We start from the raw sequence: 27,110 nt of genomic DNA, 5'->3' as shown, positions 1-27,110 counted from the left end.
CTGTCGAGATTTCACAAGAGGGCGTGCGTGTCCCTGATTACGGTCCGTACATTCACGAGCAGACTTAATGAAATAATGTTTGTTTTTTTACTTGAGACAGAATAGTGTAGCCGTGATAAGGTGTATTGAGTGGAGTGGACCCATTTCAGCACCACGGCGAGCTCCACGACGAGAACAAAAGGCGGATTTGCATCGCTTGATGTCAGGGACCATCTGCTTTTTAACCGTACATATAAAAAACGAAAAATTGGATAAAGCCCTCAGTAAACAAAAAGCATCAAGCCTTCCCTACGGACCTGTCGTTGCTTCATCAGTTGGCCCCATTTGATTTCCTAATATCAAAATTACCTGATTGTGAGTTTATTTCGGTTGTATGCCTTTATCCAAAGTGTCTTCAAGCTAGATATAGGTCTGTACAGTTGTGTATTAGCCAATGATAATCACTAACAACTTATGAAGTGGATTTGTGGTAACAGAACTTTGCAGCCTTAATTAAGATATCAACCTTCTGTGTGGAGCTTGCCTCGTATTTAGTTTTTTAAAATTTCACCATGTTTCCAATTAATTACTTCCAAACATTTCAAATATTATTTAGCCATTCACAAAAGTGAAACAAAAGATGAATGTATCGTGTGAGCTCTGGGGGTAAAACACAATCTTACCAGAGTTTTAAATCATGCATACAGTTCCCTCTCCCCTGCTGACTCACCATCAAATAAAGCAAAAATGCATGATGAACAAGAGGAACTAAAATATAATTTCCATACAACAACCATTGCAATTTGTTTTGGATCATGGTGTCTAAGAGGTCAGTAAGAACAAAAATGCACCTTAATTTAAATATATCTAAATTAAAGAGACCATGGTTTCACGCAAACATTGAGCATCACATTTGACTGTACCACCATGACTGTATTCAATGTGCGGTCTCTTTCATGACCTCCTCCTGCCTCAGGGCTGGTAATTTAGCGACGGTCCCTGGCGGCACACATCACGGCTCGTACAGCCCAGGGGAGGAGGGATGGAGCTGAGATGGACAGGGAGGGAGACACCGGCTTACGACGTCAAAGGAGTACAGACACACACACACCGTGGAGAAGGAGAGGAGAGGACAACCAGCCACACTGACAATTCCCCGCGGTCTGCTGAAGGGACCCTGAATCCATCTACGGCAACACTCTTCATTCCGCTTAGAGATAGAGCAACATTTATTTATTTTTCTATCAGAAGGGGGAAAATCACGGAGCATCTGTCACAGAGGGGGGCCGGGGGGGCGAGGGGGGGGAAACAACAAGCAGAAAAAAACACGCTCATGCCGAATAAAGGTCCGTCGCTGGATGCCTCTCGTGTTGTTATAGTAGGGGTACAGGCCTAACTTGTTACGGGATCCAAAGGCGCTCTCGCAGACAAATGAACTGAATAATTGAGATTCAACAACTAAATATCAGCGGGGGGGAGAATACAGCCATCCAGTCTTCGCGCCGATTCTTTTCCACGAACAGCAGCACAGGTACGATTGTTATTTTTTCTCCCTTTACAACTCTTTGTTGTTTCGTGTTTTTTGTCAGATGTGTAAAATTGTGTTCGAGTCATTGTTGTTGTCCCCCATTTCTTGACAAAGAGAGGGCAGGTCTCCAGCTGTGTTGACAGACACGCTGTCATGTTTGTGAATATAGGCGGATCAACCAAATCTCAGTGCGTTAAGGATTGCGTGTATACTATTACTATTACCTGTACTTTTAAAATTACATTTTCATGAGAGGAATAATATATATTAGCCTCGTAGCTATTAATTATGTTCCATAATGTCCACATACTGATTTAATTTATCATTTTATTATGTGCTATTGCTTTTTATTCTGTATTTTATGCAAATGATGCACAACATGGTGGCTTCAAGTTACATTGAAAAATAAGAGACCACCCCTCCCCATCAAATTTCATCACTCTCCCTACTATCCCTATTCCTATAATGATCGGCTCTGACAACGTATCTGTGGTCACTACTGAACTTATTATTATGAATGTATCCATTAATATTTCTTATTTAACCCTAGATGAAAATCATATGTATTTTACTGGGATATCTATATTCAAAACTCCCAGAAATCTCCCACCGGATTACTACTATGCCTGCAAGGATGTGAAAATGATTATTTCAGCTCCACATTTCAGCCCCACTGAATGCTCCCATCTGTATCTCTATTCCCGGCCTCCTGTTTGCACCTCCTGTGCTGTGTGAATTTAAGCCCACAGGCTCCTGTCTGCTCCTCCTGATCGCCTGTGTGTGTGTGTGTGCGTTATTATACCTCCCCAGACTTCTCAATGAAGGAGCCTGACGCAATCAAGCTCTTCATCGGGCAAATACCCCGAAACCTGGAGGAGAAGGACTTGAAGCCCATCTTTGAGCAGTTTGGCAAGATCTATGAGTTGACGGTGATAAAGGACAAATACACAGGGATGCACAAAGGTGAGAAGCAACGGGCCAAGAACTCCAATTTGAATTTGTCTCATGAGGAAAATACTGTTAATTTGGTATTGATTACGATGAGAGCAAAGCCTGTTAATCAGCTTTATTGGAATTTAACTGGTTTATCCTTTGCTCTACACATAGTATACTTATGGTTTATTTTTACAAATAAACCATGAAAAGATGAAAAAAAGATTTAAAAAAACAAGGACGACACAGGAAGAAAAGCAGCTGTGGGTATAAACATTTAACAAGATATACATATAAATATATCCACATATATATATAATCTGCATATATTTAAGAACATAACTAATATGTCATAGTTTGGTTATATTTTACCGTAAATATCAGTATTACTCCTCCAGCCCTGGTCCCTTGAGCCTCATCAAGGAGCCATGTGAGGCTAAAACCTGATGTTTAACAGTGAGAACCCCAAAAAGAACAGTTGGTGATACCTGTGAATCTTCAATTTACATGTACTGACTAAAAATATTTAATATTTGTGACATTGATTGATTAAAGTATTGATCAACGTTGACCTTTTTTTTTCCAATGAGCCAATGATTTACTCTTAATACTTTCCAATTGATTCAACATTTAAATTCAAGTCAATGCAAATTATTTAATCAGAAATCGACTACTAGTTTTAAATCGACCACAATCAGAGTGCTCTGTTATATTTTTACATTGTCAAACTTGTACTATTAAAATCAGAGGAGGAGCCACTGCTTTCTGCTGTAGATTAATGGACATTACGCTATTGACTCTATGCACTCACATTATGGCGACAACTGACGCTATGAAAACCTTTCAAATGTGGAAACTTTGTTAAGCATAGTGTAAAAGACTAATAAAACACATTGACACAATGAAGATTGTGTTCATGTGACCCGTTGATGGATGCTGGGATGTTTCCCTTCACACTAGCTTACGCATACTACATTTTAAAAATGCAAAAGTAAACACAAAGATTTCAAGGTTTCGGTATTAAAACTGTTGCAGAGCACGCTGCATTTTTGTTGTGATAGTCCCGACAATCTCACAAAAAGTAGTTTGTCAATCCATTATTGGCCACACATAGTGATGTCAGTCCCTTTCTAAAAGTTAGTGTCCCCCACAACTAAGTAATGTCTCAGCACATTGAAAATCCTGCTTGACAGATTGTGGGAGCTGTTCAGCGTGATCGATGCTGAACAATGATCCATCCTGTCATTTTAATGCAAATCTCAACACAGAAAACAAAGGCATTCATTAATCCACATAAACTGTCAGCCATTTGGGAGACGTATATGCCAGGTGGTATCAGTCTTCCAACACCTATAACACCTATTCTGCATACATTTGCATATTCATGATTTGTAGGAGCCCCAAAGGTTAATGAAGGCCTTTCTCTATTATGCTGGACTGCATACATTTGGCCTTAGCAGCGTAATATTAAATACCCATTCAGATTGTTTGTATTTGAATAGTCTTCAAGTATTATGACTTAATAATCCCAATCCAGTGCCGCTGTGACTGCCACATCAGCTATTTAGCAAAACGTGAGTTGTGCGTTATTTTATTGAAATTCTAGTCTTTGTTCGAGCCTATTTTAATACATTAGAATAACGATGGCCTGATTAAAGACAGGAGGCCTTTATAGAAATGTTTAACGCACACTGACCCAGAACAGTCGTTGCAATAAAAGCAAATACATCAAATGGCAGATTATTAGTAGGACAATAAAGTCCAGCAGCATGTTACTGCCTACAGACCTTTAGGGGCAAACGGCCAATTAAGATTAAGTCACAATAACATTGCACTGGCAGCGGCAGACACTGCGCAGCATATGAATCCGACATTAAAAATACATTGACTTATTGCTCGCTGATCTTCTAACCCTTCTCCAGGATGTGCCTTCCTGACATATTGTGCACGCGAGTCTGCCCTCAAAGCCCAGAATGCACTGCACGAGCAGAAGACGCTACCAGGGGTGAGTGTGTCTTTTTGACATCCGCACATGTAAAAACAGAATTATATATGTGTATTTATAAATCCCTCTATATATATATATATTAGTGGGAGCAGAAAAACAGGCATGAACGCACCACACACAGACACACACACTGACAGCAGGAAATTAACTGAGTTTGACACACAGGCCTGACTTCCCCCTTTAGCTGATATGCTCTAATAAAGGTCAGAGGCTGTTCCCTCTCTTATGTTTCATATGTGATGCATCCAGACACATCCATCCAGTTAAGACATGAGTCATCTTGCTACATGTCACGGGTCGAAAGAGACAGCTATGAGGCTCGCTGCCGGAGTGACTATTCCAGTTCTTATTCTCTCTGATGCTTCTCTTTCTTTCTGTGTCTCCGTTGCACCCCCCACCCGCCCTCCTTTCCTTCCATCTCTCCCCGTGAATTTTAATCAAAGTTAAACCTAGATTTATTAGCATAGCCAGGCAGCAGGTGTGCTGCCAAATTACATTTCCAGAGCTAAATATGACATGACAGCCGTGTCTCTATAATAACCGACTATATGAGAGACAAGGCGACAGGGCAAGGAATTACTGAGACAGAGTGTGCTCCCTCTTGCTGCTTCCTCTTTTACTAACAAGGCCTCACCCCTGTTTTGGTTATTTTTGTTGAAATCTACATCAATTCATTTTTTTCAATTCATTTTATTTTGTATAGCCCAAAATCGCAAATTACAAATTTGCCTCAGAGGGCTTTACAGTCTGTACACATGCAACATCCTCTGTCCCGAAACCCTCACATCGGCACAGGAAAAACTCCCCAAAATATGAAAAAAACCCTTCAATGGGGAAAAAAGGGAAGAAACCTTAGGGAGAACGTCAGAGGAGGGATCCCTCTCCCGGGATGGACAGACTGCAATGGATGTCATGTGTACAGAATCAACAATGTAAAAGATGTACAATACATTCAATTTCTCTAACTGAAATGATACAAGTAATTGCAAGTAGCAGAAGAGGTGTACGGCAGGACCACTGCAGGGACAACCTCCATCAGATCGAACCACCATCCACAGAGGCTTCTGTGGGGAGGGAGAGCAGAAAGATGTTGGTTTTTGATGACAGTAATATGAATCATATTTAAAGTAATGATGATGGCAGTAGCAGGTGTCAGCAGAGCCATGAGCCAGGAGTCAGAACCGGGGTCCGCACGAAACTATGATCCACGGAGACCTGCTAGGCGAGAAAGCACAAAAAACTCCCGGAAAGAAGCTTAATTAGTGATGTACATTAATAAAGCATGGATGATTGTGGGAGGAGAGAGTGAGAGTGAGAGAGGGGCTCGGTGTGTCCTAAGAAGTCCCCCGGCAGTCTAAGCCTAGAGCAGCTTAACTAAGGGCTGGTCCAGGCTAACCTGAGCCAGCCCTAACTATAAGCAATATCAAAGAGGAACGTTTTAAGCTTTATCTTAAATGAACTGACCGAGTCTGCCCCCCGGACTGAAAGTGGAAGCTGGTTCCACAAAAGAGGAGCTTTTGTTTCATTCCCATCTTCTTTTTTTTCTCTCTCCCGAATGGCGCATGAACACATTTTGTAGAGGAAAAGCGAGGAGAACGGGGCTGCACCAAACAATTCATTTCAGTATTGATTTATCCAATGAATCATTCATTCGGCGCTGGGATGTGATCAAACTGCTTGTTTTAATCCAACAAACAGACCAAACCCCTTTGGTATTTAATTGGGTAATTTTTAAGCAATAGATTGTGAGCAGCTTTTCTTTGTCTCGTGTATAAAATGAACAGGTATGATGTATGAGTAAAAGGTTGTTGGTAAACCAGGCAGGTGATGGGCATTTTTCACAAATTCTGACGACATTTTACAGAAACGTGGTTAAACAATGATACCCCGATGCCGTTAAATAGCTCCAAACCTCACTTTTTTAGGTTCTTAAGCCAACAAATGTTTTGAATTTTTATGTGATAGGTAGACATTTCCTCAGTGATTAAAAATGTTCAAGACTGACCGATTGATTGTTTTGGTAGAACATTTTCGTAATGGCAGGCAGGAGGTTATTTGGGGATATAAAGGAAATAAAGACATTTCAAGGAGCAGGCTGGTACGCGTTGGGAACAAAAGAAATCACATTGTTAGCGTGACAGTAGCGTGACCTCCCTGACCTCTCGTAGGGGATCAGCAGGGCCCGATGCCCCGTGGCTAAAGCCATGTCCCCCGCCCCCCTAAATCTCAACCTCAGCAGCCCTCCTCTTCACAACCTCTTACCTCTGAGCCGTGTGGAACAAGCTAAACCCTCCTGTGTTTTCTCAATCCTTCCCTGCCCTCCCCCCTCTCTCTAGCCAAAAGAAGAAGAAGACAAAAAAAGGCACAAAAAAAAACATATTATTAGCTCTGCACACGCCCACGCGGACAATAACTGTTTTCCAGCCCTGCTACCAGCTGTGGTGTAATTGTCATCTAATCGCACCTGCACTGCCAAAGAATAATTAACTCTGGCATCTCATGGTTTGGGCGATACAAAAGAAATAACATGAAAGCAATTATTGGATTGAGAGGTGAATGAAAGCTCACCTGAATGAAGAGAAAGCTGAAGGAAGTCATTAACACCCAGTGCTGCTTTTTAGTTAGCATCTCTCTGGAAAAGGATTGGTTCTTACTTTTTTTTTTCTTTCTCTTTGCTATTTTACTTTTATATTTTTTCTTCTCGGTGCTCGTAAAGGGAAAGAAGAAAGAAAAATAAAGAAAGACGTCAGGCAAGGGTGAACAGATGGTGGTTTCGGAGTGGCACCCGGCATTGTGTTTAATTTCAGGTGAGACAGTCCGTCTCTAAGTGAGAGGGGGAGGAAGAGTGTCAAAAGCACATTAAGCCCAAAGCGAGGAGGGAAAGGGAGAGAAAGGTGCAGTTGGGAAAAGGAGGACAAAAACAAATGCTGGAGCAATAAACCAGGTTCACTCTGAGGGGAAGTGTGGAAATGGAACTGGGTACTCGCATCCAATCCTGTTTGTACGTCTTGTACTCTTGTCCCCTCTGTTCTTATGGCGTTATCTCTGCTGCGTCTCAGGCCCGTTCACCTGTCCTCACAGACAACAACATCCACTTATGCCACAGTAAAAATAAGCCATTTTAAACAAAACGCATCCAAACCAAACGTATATTTCAATGTCTTTAAATAGATAACTGTTGAATGAGTGGATTGTGTTGTTACTCGCCATTATAAGTTAAACAGACTATTTACTAGATTTTCAGTTTTTTTCTTTAGATGAAGGTGTTTTCAGTTTTTCCTCAATAATTGTAACCTTTGTGTATTTGGGTTTTGGACAATTGATATTTCAAGATGTCCCCATGGAGCGTTTGGAGACCAAACAATTATTTGAGAAAATAATCTGTTGGTCAGACAAAACGTTTTTTGTTTTTTTTTAGCTTGGTGTGGCGTAGCATAGCAACTGATACAGGGCTGACCTCTGTACAAAGGTACCGAAATCCACCTACCAATGCTAATCAACACATGACACCAAGAACATCATGTCTTTTTAACTGTTTCCCCCCAGTGGTCCTGTTTTTTGTTCTTAGCTAAGCTGACCTCGTATCAGCGTCATATTTAGAATACGGACATTGAGGTATTCTCCTCGTTCTCGGCATGAAAGCAAATTAATTCATTTTCCAGATGTCATTTCATAGTTACGGAAAATAATTGTCAGTTGCAGGCCGGAAGCTCATCTCCGCATCAGTAGAGATACAAAATATTACCGCTCATCAACACTTCCTGTCGTGAATTGATATTTATTTACAAATCATTATTTTAAATACAATATTTAATATTTCCACTGCCACTGTGCCCAAGTGAAATGTAGACGCGCAAGTGTGTGCGTTCTGTTGTATATTTGCATGTGTAGCGGGGGAAGGGAGGGCAGGTGTTCTCACTAACGCGGTTTAATGAAGGGTGTGTGTGCTTTTGTGTGTGTGAACGTGCGGCTGTGTGTAAGTGGCTGTTTGTCTTTGCGTTTCCATGGAGAGTACACATCCAAAGATATGGATGGATGGAAGTTGTTGGGTTTATTATAGGCTCCTCTCAGGTTTCTTCATTCATTATCTGACGTGTTTGTGAGTGTGTTTGCGTGTGTGTGTGTGTGTGTGTGTGTGTGTGTGTATTCGTGTGTGTGTAGAATGGGAGCTGCGAGGCCTGCTGTGTTTAAGCTGCCCATACAAGAGGAAAGAGCCCTCTTTGAGTGGAACATCTGACTAAGCCTGACATTTACTCAGCCATAAGGACTCAGACAGAGCAGACAGTGGGGTTTTATCAATAGTCTGAAATAAATGTGTATCCTATATATAGCACAAGCTTTTCACGCAGGAGATGAGATGGGAAGTTGTAGTGCCAGAACATTCTGCCGTACACACATGCGGGCCATGAAGCGGGGTGATGTTTACCACATCTGATACACCTGTTATCATTTATTAAATCTTTGCATTTTAGTTTATTTTTTGGCAGCAACAGCTAACAAGGTAGAAACTGACATTCATGTGTGCCACAAACGCAAAAAATGTGCAATTTGTTTTACTGCGACCCTTAACCAACATGAGCATGTAGCCCTAATCACACGTCATTTTATGTATCCCTTCATAGGCAGATAAAGCACGGCCTCCATATGTAGCTGTGTCCTGTCTTCAGTGAGTTGCGGCGATGATGATGATGATGATGGTGATGATGATGATAGCAATTAGCGAGGCCTCAGAGCGAATGCGTTCATTTGATCTGGAGCTGAGTGTGCGTTCAGGCGTGGATTCATTTACATATGCATGCATATCAATGCGCGGCGGGGACGACGCGGGACAGGCGGCGCTGACTGACAAACAACGGGCCAGTCCTCTGTACGTCACTCCGGGCCGACTGTTATTATGAAAGCAGATTGGATTTATAGGGGTGGTAAATGGGTGTGAATTAGAGAGAAATTGGATAAATGAAGGAAGGGGGGTACGCAGGGGGGGCAATAAGGGAGAGTGGGGGAGGGGGGGGGGAAGAGATGAATGAAAGTTTGAGATAATGAACAGTGGGTGGCAGTAAGGGTGGAGGGGGTTGGAGGTGCATTGAGGCAGTGTGTTTATCAGCTTAAATACAGACATCTGTTACTGAGAGCTTGTGTGTTTTAGGGGGAGTGTGCAGAGATGTAACGCGAACACACACAATTGGAGGGAGGCTATTGTCTCAAAACTAATTAGGCTGTTTGAACATATACACCGGCCTACAGTGGAGTTAAATAAAAACAAAAAGAAGGTAGGACACGGACACTATCTGTACCCACACACACACACACACACAGCGTCCGCGATTCAGTTCTTTTTCCCTTCTGCTTCACTGAGTCGAGTCAAACATCACTTGACTTGAATATTTTACATTCAGCAGAGACAAAACAATTGAGAGTCAACTTGAGTGTTGTTAGGAAGGTACTCTTTGATATTCAGTCTCTACACTTTGAAGCATTTTTCTTTGGCTGTCTGACCAAAAAAAGGCTGAATGGCAGCTTCAACGGCTGTCATCTTCGCCTTGGTCCTGGAAAGACTAGGGAACCCTGTAGGAGAGGGGAGACAGCACTGGGAAGCAGCTTTGACACTGAGGACTAGTTTATTGATTCAATATTATTGAACTGTCCAGGCTTGAGCTGTCAGTCTCTTTGTGTTTGACTGACTTAGATTGACTGGCTGAATTCCGGTGTCTGTGCTTGCCCATCCACGTGTGTGCGCATCTGTGTGTGCACACAGGTGTGGAACCATTAACAGGCCATACTTGTGCATCCCTGCTGTTCTTTTTCTTTTGTCCCCGCCTCTGTCGCTTTGTTCCAACTCTTTGTGTCTCTGAATCTCCCTTTTTTTCTCTTTCATTTATTCCTGCTTTTTTGCCTGTGAATGTACCAATTTCCACCTGTGCTTGTACTTTTCCCCCGGGTGAATTCACAAGTGCGTCCCAGCGTAAGTGCATTTGTGGCGAGGAGGTTGATGGAGAAGCGAGGGAGCAAAAGCAGCAGAGACGGGAGAGGAACAGAGCAGGGAGGGAGGGGGGGAGGCGGGAGCTGGCAGGTTGATTACGGTCACAGGTCTCGTTGCCTGGAGACGGTGGGGACGAGGGATGCCAGGTTGCTAGGCGACCGGCGCGATGCAATGACCAGCTCTGTGTGATGGAGCGGAGGGGAGGCAAAGACAGAAAATTGTCTTTGTGCCCCCCCCCCTCCCGCCCCATCCAACCACCCCCCACACTCCACCCCCAACTCTGCCTCCCCGCTGTAAATGTTCTTGAAAGAGCAGGAGAGATGGTCTTTGCTGATAAATTTACCATTCAGAGTGGCAGCTTTTCTGGGCAGAACGGATTGAAATTGCAGAGAAAACAGACGACAGAAATGTGTCACCCTCGCGCACAGCGGCAGCCCGCTATATCGACTTAACAACACCGGCTGCGTTGAGCTGAGAGCGTCGAGAGATTATCATCTGCTCAGTGCTCATAATAGAGAAATCATCAATATAACTACTCGCATCGACTGTAAACGATCCTCTATCCAAAACACATTTAGGTTATCGTGGCAGATGGAAATGCATTTACTCAGGAGAGGACGCTTCTCCTCTGTGCTTTTCGTCTCTGACGTTGTGTGTGTGTGTGTGTGGGGGTGGGGGGGTCCATGCATGATTTGATTGAATGACCTATGGATTTAATATCTCATAATCCCAGAAAAATCCCCCGCGGCATCGCAGAGCAAACAGATTAAGTATGTGTCGATGTTGCTGTGAGTGTGTGTGTGTGTGTGGGGGGGGGGCAATAAATGTGTGTCGATGTAATGTATGTAATATCTGTGTGTTTGGAGATGGAGCACTTGGGGGAGAAACAAATCAGATACACACTGGTAAAAAAGAAGGGCTGTAAAAATGTTTTTCCTTGTGCTGTCGGTGCTCAGTGTAGGACTGTTTTGGTAAACAAGCCTAAGAGAGAACAGGGAGGGGGGCAACAGGAGGAGAAGAGAGAAAATTACTGTAAAGTGTACGTTAGTGGTTCTTAGAGGCAGATATTTTCTCTCCCCGCTTTTGCATCTGCTCTCGAGGCAGCGTCAACATTCAACAGGCACGCGCGCTCCTTCCGTCATCCTTTTCTTTTTGTGCGCGCGGTGTCTTTCATTTTTTTTGGCTCGGCTCCACGTCTCACCCCTCCTCCCTCACACGTCCAATCCCTCTATCACCCGACCTAGAAGCACCCTTTGTCCTCATTTGTTTTTCACCCGTCTCTTCCGCTCGCCGTTCGGGGCAACCTTGTTTACCTGACGTGGGGTTCTCATCACCGCGGTTGTCATGGCGATGGCCGCGCGAGAGCCGTCTTCGTCAGAGAAGTGGGGCCTGTTGCCGTGCCGATGTGAAGTGGCACAGCCTCGATGGCCTCCACTTCTCGCTGTTTTCCCTCTTGTATATTCTAGTTCTCTTGAGCCATCTGCTGCGCTTCACTTCATCTCCGCGCCCTTCGCTGTTTCCTCGCGCGGGCTAATACAGGCCACGGCATTTTGTACAGGTGTATTTCCAACACAATATCAATCAGATATTAATATTCACTCAACTCAGGGATTAGACAAGATACTGCACTGAGGCTTATCTTCATCTTTGCATTAAAAAGTAATCCATCTAATCTCATTCTGAGGCTGGGTTCATTGTATAATTCGTGTACATTTCTGTGAGTTAACAGAATTTGGGGCAGGAGCAACCACAAGGAACAGCAAGGTCTTGTTGTCAGGTTCATTTTTTTCAGATGTGTTTTTGACGGTTGTCCAAGTGAAGAAAAAAAAAACCTGCCCAGTGTGGCCAATTCTTTTCCATTTATAGCGGCTGGAAGACACCAGTGACGAACGATGAGTGAATGGGCGTGAATGAATTGATTGATTTTTCCTTTTGGTCAGAGCATTTGATTTATTGATCGCTGTCGGGATGTAATAGAACAAAAATAGGTTTCTTAAATACATTACCTGCCCTACCTTTATGTAACTTTGATGAATACATGAGGTGGGGGACACATGAATCAATTTATGTGACAACATTAACCAATATTTTAGATGTAGGGGTCTATTGTCTGTCAAAACCTTGACTGGATCTGAGCAGGCACCATGTATTGATCAATCAGCTTTTGCTGTTGTTAAAGGAAAACTGTCTCAATTGATCGCATTGTTAACCATCAGCTGTGTTGCCCTCTTTGCCTCCATGCCACAAATTAAAAAAATATGTTCAGTTCAACTATTTTTTCATATTTAATACGCTTAATGTACACCTCAGTTAGCAGCAAAACACAAATGAAATGCTGGTAAATATATACATTTCATGTGGGCCAATAGAAATGATTGGTATCACGGTAAATGGTAGACTAGAGCCAATGAATGGACCATTTTATTATAACATAAGTCATTTTTGTTGAGTGCTTTTTTCCCCCTACTACATCCCAAGGACCTGACTTTGAGCTTGTGGGCCCCATCACGATGAAGTTATCTTCGCTGAAAACAAAACTATAATTTAAACAAAAATTACTATTCACTGACTGCAGGAGCACATTTGCTTGACTGATTGGAAGATGGTTTTGAGACATTGCCCCTCCATTTACTCTATCATCCCATTAATTGGTCCAATCAATTGGATGCTCTCAGTGGGGGGGCACAGGGGCCTTCTGCAGCAGTTGTTGGTGGTATTTCAGCCGGTGGTGGCGGTTCGGCACAAACTGTGGCGTGGAGGCGACGGTGTTTGTGCATGCGGGTCCGAGCGCAACCGTGGCCCCGATCGATAGTGTCTCCTGGTGACCGATCACAGCGGATCAATCAGTGACACCGGACCAGTGACCGGCTGAAATGTCACCAGCTCCATAATTAAGACCTTCATTAAGCTAACAGCTAACAGAGTGTCACTGTTGTGCTTTCACCTCGACTCCTCGCCGTCAGCGCCCTCCCTCCTTCCCCCACCTCCTCCCCTTCACACGCGCTCACATCCCCCACCTCCATCCTTTCCTCCATATGCTGCCTCCCTTCCCCTCAATCCCTCTCAATCCCACCCTTCTCCCTTTGGCCCTCTCTTGTTCCTTCTTTTCTTCATTCCACTCAAAACCTCTTTTCACCGTGCTCGATACATCTGAAAGGCGAGGCACTGGTGTGTGCACAATTTCATATTGGGTTTTTTTAAGTAGTGGGGAGGAGAATAAAAAAATAGCATTTCAGCAGCTTGTCTTTTGATGAATTATGGAAAGGTTGCCTGTGTGTATGTAACGTGTGTGTTCTCCTTTTTCTTTGTCGTTCTTTTATTCTTTGTTGTTTATAATTCCTCCTTTCTAACCTCCTGTGCCCTCATCACTGTCTCTCTGTCGGCCTCAGAATCTCTTGCTATTCTGATGCTGCGTGCTCCTGTAATCCAGATTAGCCAGCGAGTGTTCTTAATCTTATCGCTTCCCCGATCCCGCGTGGGCGGGTGCTTTTCCTGGTTTTGTGTGACGGGGGGGAGAGCAAACGATAGACGGCAGGATTAGAGCAGATTCTGGCAGAGACTTGGAGAGGGAGACTGTACAGCACTGTAAATGTAAAATCGCTCATGTCTGTGTCAGCTGTGGTCGACTAGAGTAGAGTTGGCAACAGTAAGAAATAAGTGGGCGACCGTACGAGGCCAAATTCTCCCATACATGCAAGCATGTGTCATCATTACGTCATACCTATGCATAAATAGTATTTCTAGACAGATTGCAAAACATCCGTACACATGGATGTCATCTGTTTGCAGTTTACACGACAGGTAATAGCCACATTGTGATGAAGTGCCATGGTACATGGATTCAATTGATTTCCTTTGTGTTACAGTTTTTCTCAATTGTTTACACACAAATACTGGTACTTGACACACAATGACCACAACATGTAACTCATACACCAACCCCCTGAACCAATTCTGCTCAACTACAGGCACAATTCTTGCTTTACACTCAAATTGCCTTTCTAAAACACACTTTTTTCAAAACACTACACACAATTCTCTGCATTCTCTGCACAATTTTCATGAAGAAAATCTTGTTTTCACAAGAAACACACTGTCATCCAAAATTCTAAAGTCAATTCCCCTACTATGCACACTGACTCATCATCACATGGGCAAACACCTGTCACACAGTGTTACAATTAGGAATCAGACCTTTAGCATAAAAGGGCAACAGGTGAGCTCTTCTGTTTTGGAGCAATGGATGACAACATTACAAACAAAGCCAGAGGAGTGAGAGTAAGAGGAGGAGGAGGAGGTGGAGGACAAGGACGAGGAAGGCCAAGGACCGTAAACTCTGATGGAGATGGAAAGTGTATGACCGAAATCCACAAGCGCATATACCCCTTCTCTAAGCTATGGAAGACGCATGTGGAGATATAGCAGTTGATGCTTTTCATGGCTGGATTCGACATGCTGAGCGATATTTCCCCCGCTGCTTGGCCATGGAAAACATTGCTTGTAATGTGGATGAGATGCTGTGGAACAGACCGGAACAGAAGAGAGGATGCAGCATAGTTTTTTACTTCAACTGGTTCTTATAAAAGTCTATTCATATGATGGTTTGTGTGTGTCATTTGAAAACAAAATACCATTTTGAGAAGAAATAACATTGTTTTGAATGTAAAGTTTAATTTCGCAGGAGTATTGAGGGGTTTTGCCCATTGTGTGTGTGTTTTTTGATTTGTGTGTAGAGTTCTGAGAGTATGAGGCATGCTTTAAGAAAATGTGTCTAAACAATCGAGAAAAACTGTAATGATCACTACTGCCGGGCTATATTTAAAACTGGCTGTAACACACAACCCTTTTCTCTCCCAGATGAACCGTCCAATCCAAGTGAAGCCAGCGGACAGCGAGAGCAGAGGGGGTAAGAGACACGTGTCTCCGTCTGGAAACACAGCACCTGTTCAAACAACACCTCCACCGTGCACACGACCAGCACAGTCACTTTCTTGAATACACACAGAAAGACTGTGTGCTCTCAAGATGACCACATCAGAATCTGGACGAAACCAGCAATTCTAACAACAATTTGCATTTTAAAAATGCAGGAGGTTATCAAACAGCTCAAAGCTATGATTCAAGATGCAGCGATAGATTAAATAACCTGGTACATTGATGCTTGATGAGTGATGCTTTGTTCCTGTTGAACCACAGCGGGGCATCATGCACAGTGCACGGCCTCAATAGCTGTAGAGCTCCATGTTTAAACCAGCAAAAGTGGGCTACACGTTCGGACCCGATAGACGACATTAAACCCGTGCCACTTTTATGATCACATTTACTAATTTAAACAGAATTTTTTTTCACTCATTTTTTACTTTTCCTATTTCTAAGTCAGTATGTTGGCTTTTGAAATCCCCTTCTCCATTTTCTCAACATTTTGAGTACACATCTGTTCACATCTGTGACCTCTTAGCTCTAAGAATATATTCTAGTTTAAGAAGTCTACTCTAGTTTGTTTACATTTCAGTATTGAATGACTTTGAGTTTGCAGACACTCTAAGACAGATCCAAGTCACGTTTTATGCTTTAGTCTGAAATGTTGGCTGTATAACCACACCTTTAAATTCAAGAAACAGACAAAAATTGGGGATTGATTGTTTTCAAATCATCCCTTGTGAATCTGTATGCTTTGCGGCAGCCAGCCTTCAAACCCGAAACATAACACCACTTTTTCTATTTTACCCACGAACTGAAAACAATAGACCTTGACATGCTCGTGGTGACCTCGAGCTCTCAGGCTTAAGATTTGCATACCACACCAAAATAACTAGGAAAAAGAAAATCACATTCCGATGTTAAGAAAGATCTCTGAATCTATTGCCGTGTTTTTTATATATAACAGTCCACAGGGATGTAACGTGCATGTGACTGTTTGTAAATGAGCTGGAACATGCAGAAACACCGGTCTGATCCTTCACAGACGGGGACAGACGGAGCAGCTTCTCCGACAACATGCAGGGTGACAAACATTTGAGTCAAGGCCAGATGCTGTTTGTTTGCTCTCATGCTCATGCTGCTGCACTCTGGTGGCGCTGTGCAGCCTAGCAGGCCGGTCCCTCCCACGTCGTAGCTGTTCGTCACTCTGTTGTCCTTTCTTGTTCATGCATGTATGGTGACATGGCCCTTCTCTGCCCACCCTCCCACTTTTCCACTGCCTGTATCACCTCCCCCATAAAACGAAATGCTCGCCCCTTCATTCCCTCTGTAACCTCACTCATATTATCCGCACTTTCTCCTCTCTTCTCCCCATCCCAATCTCGGCGACCTCTTACCCCTTAGAAGACAGGAAGCTGTTCGTGGGCATGCTGGGAAAGCAGCAGACGGACACCGATGTGAGGAAGATGTTTGAGCCGTTCGGCAGCATAGAGGAGTGCACGGTGCTGCGCGGGCCCGACGGTACCAGCAAAGGTGGGCCGATCACACGCGCGGGCCCAGGTTCGATTCCAGCAGGGAACAAGCCTGATTATAACTAGTATATGACGCAAGGTAGTGGTTGTGTGCGTGTTATCGAAGCACGGCATAGGATGAAAAAAACATATACACACAATATGACTATTTATTTCCAGTCAGAAGACTGCCTCATGTTTACTAAATCATCTCCTAAATCTGATTATTTGAATAAGGATACCTGTTTTTAAAAATGCATTAAATATTTAGAACCAAAGGAGACAAATCTATAGATTTTGTACTATACCCATGCAAGCCGGTACTCTCAATCACCTCTAAATAGTGTGGTGCCTGGTCATTTAGCAATATTTAACCATTTGAGTGATTTGAAATGCCCTATATCAAAATGTATGGGAAAGCTGTCATATTACATATATTTACACTATATTTACATTTGTTCATATTTACATGATGATTTTTTGCCCAGAGATTTTACCTGCCACTATTTCCTTTGCTCACATTTCCTTCAGCTTCCACAGATCTGTCAGATGAAGTGATTACAAGATGACGACTGTAAAAGTGAAGCTCAACACTTCACCATATGAATGTTAATTTACATTGTCACTAATAACAAAGCTGACGGTATTTGCCATGTAAATCAAAGTCCGGCGACAGTTCAAACACAGATGCTACTTTTTTTCTGCATTTGGTGCATGAGGCATGACTAATGGCGCAATAGGTTTTATGGGTCATGGCTAATGATGCGTTTGGTGGTTTACAGACTGTGATTGATGAAGCAATGAATGTTTTGTGGACCATGCTTAATGATGCCACAGTAACTGATGAAGCACTGGATGTAAGACGGCTCCTAATGTATTTTTAAAGGGAAATTTCTGTGTACCGAGAATGAGTGAGTGAATGAGTGTGTCTGTCTCTCTTTTTGTGTGAGGCCACATTTGATGGTGTGTTGTTACAGGGTGTGCGTTTGTTAAGTATCAGAGCAACGCAGAGGCCCAGGCCGCCATCAACGCCCTGCACGGCAGCCGCACTCTACCAGTGAGTCCCCGCCTGCACACACACAAATACAGTACACACGCTTTCAAACGCTCCAAATCCAGTCATTTAGACACTCAACATGGTAACTCAACCAACAGTCACCCCTCCTCACACACACACACATAATAATGTGATTATATTTTATTTTGCTGTGAACCAGATAAAAATAATGTCTAACTTGATGTAAAAACTACATTTGATTCAGTTAAAACTGGAATTGTTAAAATAGTAAAGAGCATTTGAGACTTTAAACAAAGTTCTCCTGCAGGAACCAGAATGCTGTGATTGTCTTGATCCTGGAGGTCCAGCTCTGTTGAACTGTCCTATTTCCTCCGCAGGGTGCCTCTTCCAGCCTGGTGGTGAAGTTTGCTGATTCAGAGAAGGAGCGAGGGCTCCGGCGGATGCAGCAGGTGGCCTCTCAGCTCGGGGTCATCAGCCCCATGACCTTGCACCTCGGGGCCTATAACGCCTACACGCAGGCCGTGAGTAGCATCCCCAAAACCAACACATACATACGAAAAAAACAGCTACAAACATTTCTTAAGAATCATGGACTCCCCTTTCAAGGGAACAGTTCTCGATTGTTGCCGATAGCTTCTTTAGTTTAGTAAATACACTAATACACAAAAATCGCATTTCAAGTCCAATTACACAAATGATGATTGTCGTTGATACAATAATAAAAAGTAAAAGAGGTTTTACACAAAATCTCCAAAACGGCAATGTTACTCAGCGTGTTCCATCTAATAGAAGGGTTTTGATGTCAGTCAAGACGTTTTTTTAACAGGAAACATTAGGAGTAAGGCCAGGTCATCTCTCTTGTTGTCAATTGACCCTTTGTTGCAAATAGTTTAAGATTTGGCTCATTTACTGTTGTTCAATTCAGAGACCTGACTAAGAGTTTCTTTTCTTTTTTATCCTGTCATGGATGTGTTGATTTAGAGGGAAATTTTTTTGTTCAATATGAAGTGAATCAAACTAAACCCCCAAATGGAATTGCAGAGGCTGGATTTAATATATATTCAATATATAATATTAATAAAGTACTAATTCTAGCCTGAGGACAATTTATCCGTCTGTATCATGTTGCAGCATGCAGAGATGACGCCTTCCAACCGGGGCAATTGAAATTATATTACGTTTTTATGACTAGTTACACTTAAAGTCTGCACTCAACACACAAAACCACTGTCAGATCCTTTAGATGATCCTCGACTCCCTCTCTCTCTCTCTCTCTCTCTCTCTCTCTCTCTCTCTCTCTCTCTCTCTCTCTCTCCGTCCTCCAGCTGATGCAGCAGCAGGCCCTGGTGGCGCAGTCGGCTTACCTCTCTCCTGTTGCCACCGTGGCGGCGGTTCAGATGCAGCAACTCGCCGCCCTCAACCCCAACAGCATCATCGCCACGCCGATAGCATCCATCACCCCCTCCTCAGGTAATGAGAGGCATAGATGTCTGGCCCTGGCCGGCCTTGATTAGATTTCTGCCTGAAATATGATCACAGCAACACAAGGAGAGGTGGACCTGTGAGGACAAAATGACAAACATCAATTTTGTAGTTTTCTTTTTGTTCCCTGAGTCTGCCATAATGTTGCCCATGTTGGGTTTTATATTTAATGCGGAAAAGACAGTGAAACGGTACCTGCATCGATATTATAGCCAGATTTACACTGGTGACACCAGAGTGGATATCGGAAAGCTAAAGAAAAAACAAAAAAAACTCAATTTAGTGACAAAAGTGACACAGGCAGCAACTTTCAACTAATGAAACTGTAAAGAGCAGTAAAGTACAGACATTGATGTCTCCCTGAGGATGAATAGTAATCATTTTGGTGATCCCTTAGCTAGGTTATTTAGTGCCATCATCAGGTCAAAACTTTAGTGTCTCCAATACTTTGATTCATGACCCAATACTTTGCTTTGGTTGTATTTTAGCAAATGTTAAAAAAAGCAGTTGGAACAAAGATGATGATCGTAGTAAACATCACCTCCTCTGTGGAGTTTTTTTTTTGCAAACAAGGAGAAGTTAAATTAAGAATGAATGTTGCTCACAAAATCACATTGTGTTGAATGCATTCCTTTTTTTATGAAACATGTGCAAAATGCATTGTTAAAAAGAAAATACATTTCAAAACCTGCATTGTTTACATATATATTTACTAGTTTACTTACTTTTGTTAGAGTTAGTCTTAGTCTTTCTTCATACCCTTTTACATTCTATCTAAATATGTTTTATATGTTATTGTCTACACATAATAAAACAATTCTTTTAAGCTAGTCATTCTGTTCAAACTGTATCTAATGGTCTGTCAGAGGGATCCGTCCTCAGTTGCTCATCCAGAAGTTTCCTTCAGGGGAAGAAGGACAGAAGGTGTCATATGCTGCACAGATTGTAAAGCTCCTTCGGGGCAAATTTATGATATATGTTAGTTAGTTGAATGAAAATAAATTCCTTGAACATGCCTCCAGGTACCAGCACTCCACCCTCCATGGCAGGCACACCTGTTCCTTCTCTGCCTTCACCGCTCACAGTGAATAGCTATGCCTCTTTGCCGGCTCTGTCCAACGGCCAATCAGCAACCGAGGCCCTGTACACCAACGGGGTTCATGCCTACCAAGGTATAGCCGCAACGGCCTTAACTGCAGCTACGCAACAAAGTGAACTAATGTTGCTGTGTAAATATTATTCCTCCACAGATTCACAGGCTTCCGTTTAGATTTGCAACCACAAGGGTATATTAAAGAGGAGATTAGATTAAAGCACCAAATGCGGATGTGCCCTTAATAGTATTCATTTTTTGTGTGTGTATTTAGCATTTGGTGACGATGTGTTTAATCTGCCACAGCTCAGAGTCCTGTCCTGGACCCCCTGCAGCAAGCGTATGCAGGCATGCAGCACTATACAGGTGAGCCTCTCTGACTCACAATGAACTGTGTGCCAACCGTCCGATTTTGGCCCATAAATTGTGACATACATTTACACTATTTGATATAAATGTATTGCTTACTACTGCTACTGAAGTACATCTTTTCACGTACATTATTTCACATAAAGTTTGACCACTTTTGCTACTTGAGATTTTTGTAGTTTTAACTCCTAGAAATAACAGTGAAAACAGAAAATAGTTTTATGTAACATAATGGGATGCTTCTACATTAAGTCTCAATCCCCCCACTGCCCAACACTGTAAAGTAGAAATTTACAAGTCAAAGCATGCAAGTAAGTAAATGCAGAGCATCTCTGCGTTTCTAGCAAATCTGTAGGTGGGAATGCAGCTCTGTCAGATGTTGTTTTTGAGGAGAAACTGATTAGTTTGCAGTCTCTATCGTGCCTCACCGCTGCTCTCTGCTCACCTGTTCCTCCTCCCCCATCAGCCACCTACCCTGCTGCCTACAGCCTGGTGGGGCAGCCGTTCCCCCACCAGCCCCAACTGGTGGCTCAGCAGCCGCAGCAGCCGCAGCAGCTGCAGCAACGAGAAGGTAACCTCAAAGGGCCGTGCACAAATATCCATGTCTTAGGGGAACATTCCAGCAATTGTGCGAGTTTTTGCACGTTCACCACATGTCACACACTTTGTTAATGTCACAGATAACCAATCTGGGTATGTTGCTTTTCATTCAGGGTATTGGAGGATGTACAAATGTATTAACAGACTATTATGACTCCTTTGAAGAATGTTTATCACAGCAAAGATAAAGACTGCAACTACTGATTATTTATATTACTGAACAATCCATACAGTTTCACTTTTGTTACTGTTTAAATCAAACAATTTATCATGAAGTCTCACAGGCCAAAATTGAATTTTTAAATATTTGTTCGTCAGACCAACATATAAATGCGTTTCCTAAAACATCCAGCCACAAGTCACCTACTGTGTCTCTGATCTTCTATAAAAGTACTACACAAATAAACTGTATTTTATTGTTGCTCAACAATCAAGTCCTCTCTGGTTATCTGACTTGTCTTGTCGTGTCTTATCTGGGTCGTTGTGCTCTATGTGTACAGGTCCAGAGGGCTGTAACATCTTCATCTACCACCTGCCACAGGAGTTTACAGATTCCGAGATACTGCAGATGTTCCTTCCCTTCGGAAACGTCATCTCTGCAAAGGTGTTTGTGGACCGTGCCACCAACCAGAGTAAATGCTTTGGTGAGTCACTGGGATTGCTGTTGTCCCTTTGTGGGTTTTAAAGATGTTCTTTCTTATGTAAAGAAAGAGTTAGCATGTTACCTTCATTTGCGTTCGAATGATGCTGTGATTGGCGAATGTTTGTGTTTGAGTCCTTCATTCTGTTACTTCCCCCTCAGGTTTTGTGAGTTTTGACAACCCTTCCAGCGCCCAGACTGCCATCCAGGCCATGAACGGCTTCCAGATCGGCATGAAGAGACTGAAGGTGCAGCTGAAGAGGCCCAAGGATGCCAACAGGCCTTACTGAAAGAGGTTAGTTATTGTGTATTGACATATTTGAGGAGATGGGGCGGGCTCGGGAAGGGATTTGATATGCAGACGAAAATGTCTGGAAGTTAAAGAGTCAGAGTGGATGTAATTGCGAGTCTGTCTTTCATGTGGAACTGAATAAGTCAATAACCCTTCAGTAGATTAACTTTAATGAGGTGGCAGCACTCATCAATTTGAAATACATTATGTGCTCAGTATGTTTCAGGATGGATTGATTGAGAAGTAGATTTTTGTTGGGTTCAAATGTTCTGTCTAACCAGTGTTCTGTCGCAGGGTTGAATGCCAACTACTGTTCGTCATTAATTTTTTCTTTTACTTTTCATCTATTGTTTTTGTGCTGTGCCATATGCCATTTTTCCTGAAAAAAAACATCACATCACTCTCAAGACTCTCCATTCATATATCATGGAGACGTGCGTCGCTATGGCTATGGTTGCCTAGCAACCGCTAAAACCTCCCCCCCTTCCTTCTCACTGCGTTGTAAGTTAATTGGCCTGTGTTGGTTGCTGTGGCGATATTGCCTGTGATGGTTGCCATTAGGAATTTTTATTTTGGGCCGTTGCCTTGATTCACCATGCTGAAACTGCATGGCGGGTTACTGTGGCGACCATGAACTGTGTTTGGTGCGTTGTGAGTTCCCACTTATTATTTTGTCCTGATTTTAATCCTTGCAAACACTGAATAATAACTGTCACTTTACCTCAGCATTTGTAAGAAATTGATTATCATGACATGCTGTTTTTTTCACAAGACTTTCAAAAGCTTCAATGCTTAGAGCTAAACTAGGCTGAAGTCCATCAAACATGGGCATATTAGATTTTTTTCCTTTTAGACTTTTTGTCTGTCATGATTATCATTCTTACATACTCCCTGTTTAGTTGGTTGGTGTGGTAGTTTTCGGTGAGTCCGGGGTTTTTGTTTGGTTGTTGCTCAATTCCAAGTGACTTTGTGCCTGAACTTTGTTGTTCTTTGTGATATTGGAGATGTACTGCAATGTAAATGGTTGACCGCATTGTGTTTGAGAGTGAATGATGGCCCGAGTGTGAGACTACAAGATGATGTGTACATTTATATCTGTGTGAGTGTTTTGTATTAACTAGGTGTGAAAAAATGTGAATGCGTGTAAGTCTAAGTGTGTGTGTGTGTGTGTGTGTGTGTGTGTGTGTGTGTGTGTGTGTGTGTGTGTGTGTGTGTGTGTGTGTGTGTGTGTGTGTGTGTGTGTGTGTGTGTGTGTGTGCGTGTGTGTGTGTGTTGTACCAACTGAGACACTAACCTTATTCTAGAAGGTTTTGGGTAAAGCTGTTTGGTTCCTGTGACACGTGCTGCTGGCTGAGGAACTCCAATCCTCTGTAGGAATTAACAGACTCCAAAACCATGATATAAAACACCAAAAAAAACTCAATAGGTTATATTGTTCAAATAGTGCATCGAAAAATGTACACTTGACTTTTTGAATAACCAAAAACACACAATGTGTCTTGTGCACAGGGTTTCTGCAGCTCAGGCATCAAGTTTGCAACAGCTAAACATTGATTTTTCAGAAAAAATCAGAAATATAATTTATAGAAAAGCAATTTAATCAGTTTAATGACTGATTTTTGAATGTAGTAAGTATTTAAAACAAACAGAGGATTTCCATGTTTGGTTAAATTGTTCTATTTAGATTAACTGGAACTACAGAAACATCTTAAAATGTCACAAATAGATTGTTCTGGTACCTGCAGATACCCTGTTTGCAGTAACCTGCATCACAAAAAACTGGTGGATGATTTGAATACTCTTACCTGCCCGAGAAATTAAAGTTTGGTAAATCTCATGGTTCTGAAAATTGTTATAATAAATGAATAAATGAGCTCTGACTGTTTTCTAGAAAAGTAGGTTATAGTTATGCCCACCAGAATTCCTGCTGTGCCTGTTCTGAATTAATGGGCCTACCTAAATACATAACGAACCATTTTCAAAGAACATACACTTGCAGCAGTCTGACTCTCACTATTTGAGTTGCATGGCCAGTAGTTGATTACATCACATTACATGAGGCATCAGTGCAAGCAGTGTGTATTGCAGACACCACTCCACTTCCTAAGTCTTACGTTTATGTGTTGTTTGTGTGTGAGGTGGTTTAAAATGCTCTGTGCTTCCTTTTTCCTTTTCTCTCTCCTCTACTTTCTTACCTGCAGGAAAACCTAAGAGTTCAATCAAGAAAACCACTTGGGATGTCCCAGCCTTTTTTGGTTGTTTGACCAACCGTATAGCACAGGAGCAACACTTCACAAAAAGCAGTATCACGTGTATGCGCTTTCATAAACAACAAACTTTCAACAAACAGCAGTGATATTCGCAAAAAAACACATCTACAGAATCCGCATCGCAATATCAGAAGTGCTCCATATTTCCTATCATTCCACAGCTGGATTCATTTATATTATGTACATACTGTTATTGTCAGCAACAAGATCTACATGTTAAGAAAAAGCGTAACACTGATGTTATTCTTCTGAACAGGGTTCTACTGTATAGTGTGATTTGTGGTCCATGGCATTAACAGAAGGCGAGTCTACTCAGTCAGGGGGCGAAAAGAAAATACTATTCTGTATTATTACCATTGGTAATATTGTTATGTAGAGTTAGTTTTATTATTTATACGTAAATTAAAAACATGGAATGATTAAACTGGAAGAGATTTGAATTTCCTCTTACTGTACATACTTTGGTTTAAAATTGGAGTTTAAGGACTTCAGGAGTTAAGATTCTCTGCTGCCACTACTTTTCAAATTAACAAAGCTGAAGGAATGACTGGGAATTTTTCTATCTTCATTTTTTACGTTTAATTTATTTGGTAATCAATTTGATGAGGGTGGGGTGGGGTGGGGGATGTGACAATTTCTTTTTTAATTAAGAAAAAGAAGATGAAGAAGAAGAAAAAGGAGAGGATTTCTGTGGTCTTCAAGACAATGAACACACTTATTATAGAGTTTTTAATTGCATAAATGTACCTATGGAAGTAAAAAAAAAACACAATGTTTCTTTATTTATTCTCTACAATCGCTGTTTTAAAACATATGTCTTTAAAGAAAATAAAGTACAATTTAGAATTAAAATGTGTGTTTGCCTAACTGCTCACATCATGCAATTTACCAAAAACACCAGCTTTCCTCTGCATGATAAAACAAAAATGTTGGAACAGATGACGAAATACATAGAATGTTTGTTTGCATGTTGGATCATAAATGCTATGAAGGGCAGTTTGCTGCTCTCTATGGGCCTCAGGAAGTATTGAGCAAAGTGGAAAACATCTGGCCTCCTGTGTTGGTTGCACGTGAAACTTGCAGATGGACTTGAGAAAATCCTCATCAATAATTTTACTATTGTTTATTGAATGAACCGTTTTAAGTAACTGCTGTATAATTACAAGTATGTACAGAATGTCTATTATGATTACAGGCAATAATGATAAATCCTTGATAACCCAACATTAGCTGTGAGCTATTGATGACACTGCATGCATAAATACCCAGGTGAGTTATGGAGAGGATGGTGTGTGTGTAAGCTCATTCAGGCGTGCACTGAGTCCGTAGGCCACAACTTTTAGGTATGAGTCTGACACATCCAAACACGTTGAGGCCTCCTTTGGCATGCCTGAATGTATGAAGGGTGAATCATGCCATAAACATGCCAGAATGACGAAAGGGAATATGTTATCTGATAAATAAAACAGCTGCAAAAGATTATAGCTTGAAGACATTATATCGTATTTGGGAAATATAAGTAACGTCACGGTCTCCTGACCGCTAATTATCCGGTAAAACGTTTGATAAAAATGATGGTGTAATGTTTTCAGGCGATTTGACGGTGTTGAAGTAGGCGTTAGCTCTTTACCTTTCCAGCCAAATACTGTTTTAATTATCAAAGTAAAAAATTCCGTAACTGTAGTTGGTAAAAGGACACTAACGCCAGTGAATTAGTCGTGCGCTGGTATACCCCTGACCTGGAAAGACGTCCATCATCATTTTAAACATTTGTTTTTCGCGGAGATTGAACATTGGTTATAGGGTGACCTAAATTGCCATGACGCATATCCGGAAAACCAATTTTGGCCTTTCACAATAAAATATTCCGCTTCAGCGCTTCCAAATAGCGCAATAAAATCGCTTACATCATCGTCCCAGCATAGTAGTTAGACATACAAATGTTATATTAATATATTAATATGTATTCATGAGATCTGATACATAGATTCATTGACATTTATGAAATAACATCACTAACATTTTCCGGGCTATCAAGACCAGAAACAGCGTTATATTACGAGTGTCCGTGTCATGCTGATAACTGCTTCCGCTGTCCGGCTCAGGAGCCTGTGACGTTAGGTACACAACCATGCCAGGGATATAGGTCATTGTCAGACCTGTGGTAGAAGAAGAGTCAGTCCCACTCTGCCAATACACAACACGGCGAGTTGACTGACCATTTTCTGCATTTCAATTTTGCATAATTTGGATTTCACCTCAACTCAATGCAAATAAAGGCTGTCCATCATAACGAGATCAGGCAGTCAAACAGCTAATACCAACAGGCATAACCTCATGTAAACACTTTTAGCTCCGTTAGCACTGTTGCCATGGTTTTCACTGCGTCCTGTGTGCCATGTAGAGGTTTTCGTCAGACTTTTGGCAACCTACCTAAATCCATTGTACTTGAACTTGAGTCCTGGCTACGAGAAATCATAGCCTGTT

The 27,110-nt window shown here is 42.1% G+C and overlaps 1 protein-coding gene across 4 annotated transcripts; it reads left to right on the top strand.

Moving 5' to 3' along the window:
• The first annotated feature begins 994 nt into the window (after window positions 1–994).
• Window positions 995–25,479, top strand: celf3a (cugbp, Elav-like family member 3a). Of its 4 annotated transcripts, XR_009942606.1 has the most exons (15): window positions 995–1,510; window positions 2,318–2,470; window positions 4,363–4,445; window positions 15,286–15,334; window positions 16,753–16,881; window positions 17,837–17,916; window positions 18,255–18,398; window positions 19,203–19,347; window positions 20,382–20,531; window positions 20,759–20,818; window positions 21,288–21,392; window positions 21,922–22,065; window positions 22,224–22,356; window positions 22,762–22,854; window positions 24,555–25,479. XR_009942606.1 is itself a non-coding variant. In XM_037473456.2 (14 exons), exons 2-13 carry the CDS (start codon window positions 2,326–2,328, stop codon window positions 22,349–22,351), a joined length of 1,359 nt encoding a protein of 452 aa, XP_037329353.1. In that variant the 5' UTR covers window positions 995–1,510; window positions 2,318–2,325; the 3' UTR covers window positions 22,352–22,356; window positions 24,555–25,476. The 4 variants fall into 4 exon arrangements, 3 of the variants coding, with proteins under 3 accessions (XP_037329353.1, XP_037329350.1, XP_037329352.1); XM_037473456.2 differs by lacking the exon at window positions 22,762–22,854 and having other exon boundaries at window positions 16,756–16,881; window positions 24,555–25,476; XM_037473453.2 differs by lacking the exon at window positions 22,762–22,854 and having other exon boundaries at window positions 24,555–25,476.
• Window positions 25,480–27,110: the final 1,631 nt, after the last annotated feature.

The sequence above is a fragment of the Pungitius pungitius genome, chromosome 17 (assembly GCF_949316345.1).
Source record: "Pungitius pungitius chromosome 17, fPunPun2.1, whole genome shotgun sequence".
Taxonomy (NCBI): Eukaryota; Metazoa; Chordata; class Actinopteri; order Perciformes; family Gasterosteidae; genus Pungitius; species Pungitius pungitius.
The sequence above is the reverse complement of the archived record's forward strand: the minus strand, read 5'-3'. Positions and strand labels throughout refer to the sequence as shown.

Bases quoted from the DNA above. Each gene is read 5' to 3' on its own strand.
- celf3a (XM_037473453.2), top strand. From the start codon at position 2,326: ATGAAGGAGCCTGACGCAATCAAGCTCTTCATCGGGCAAATACCCCGA. The intron at 4,446-15,285 runs GTGAGTGTGTCT...TTTCTCTCCCAG, and splicing joins AGCAGAAGACGCTACCAGGG to ATGAACCGTCCAATCCAAGT. The intron at 18,399-19,202 runs GTGAGTAGCATC...TCCGTCCTCCAG, and splicing joins ATAACGCCTACACGCAGGCC to CTGATGCAGCAGCAGGCCCT.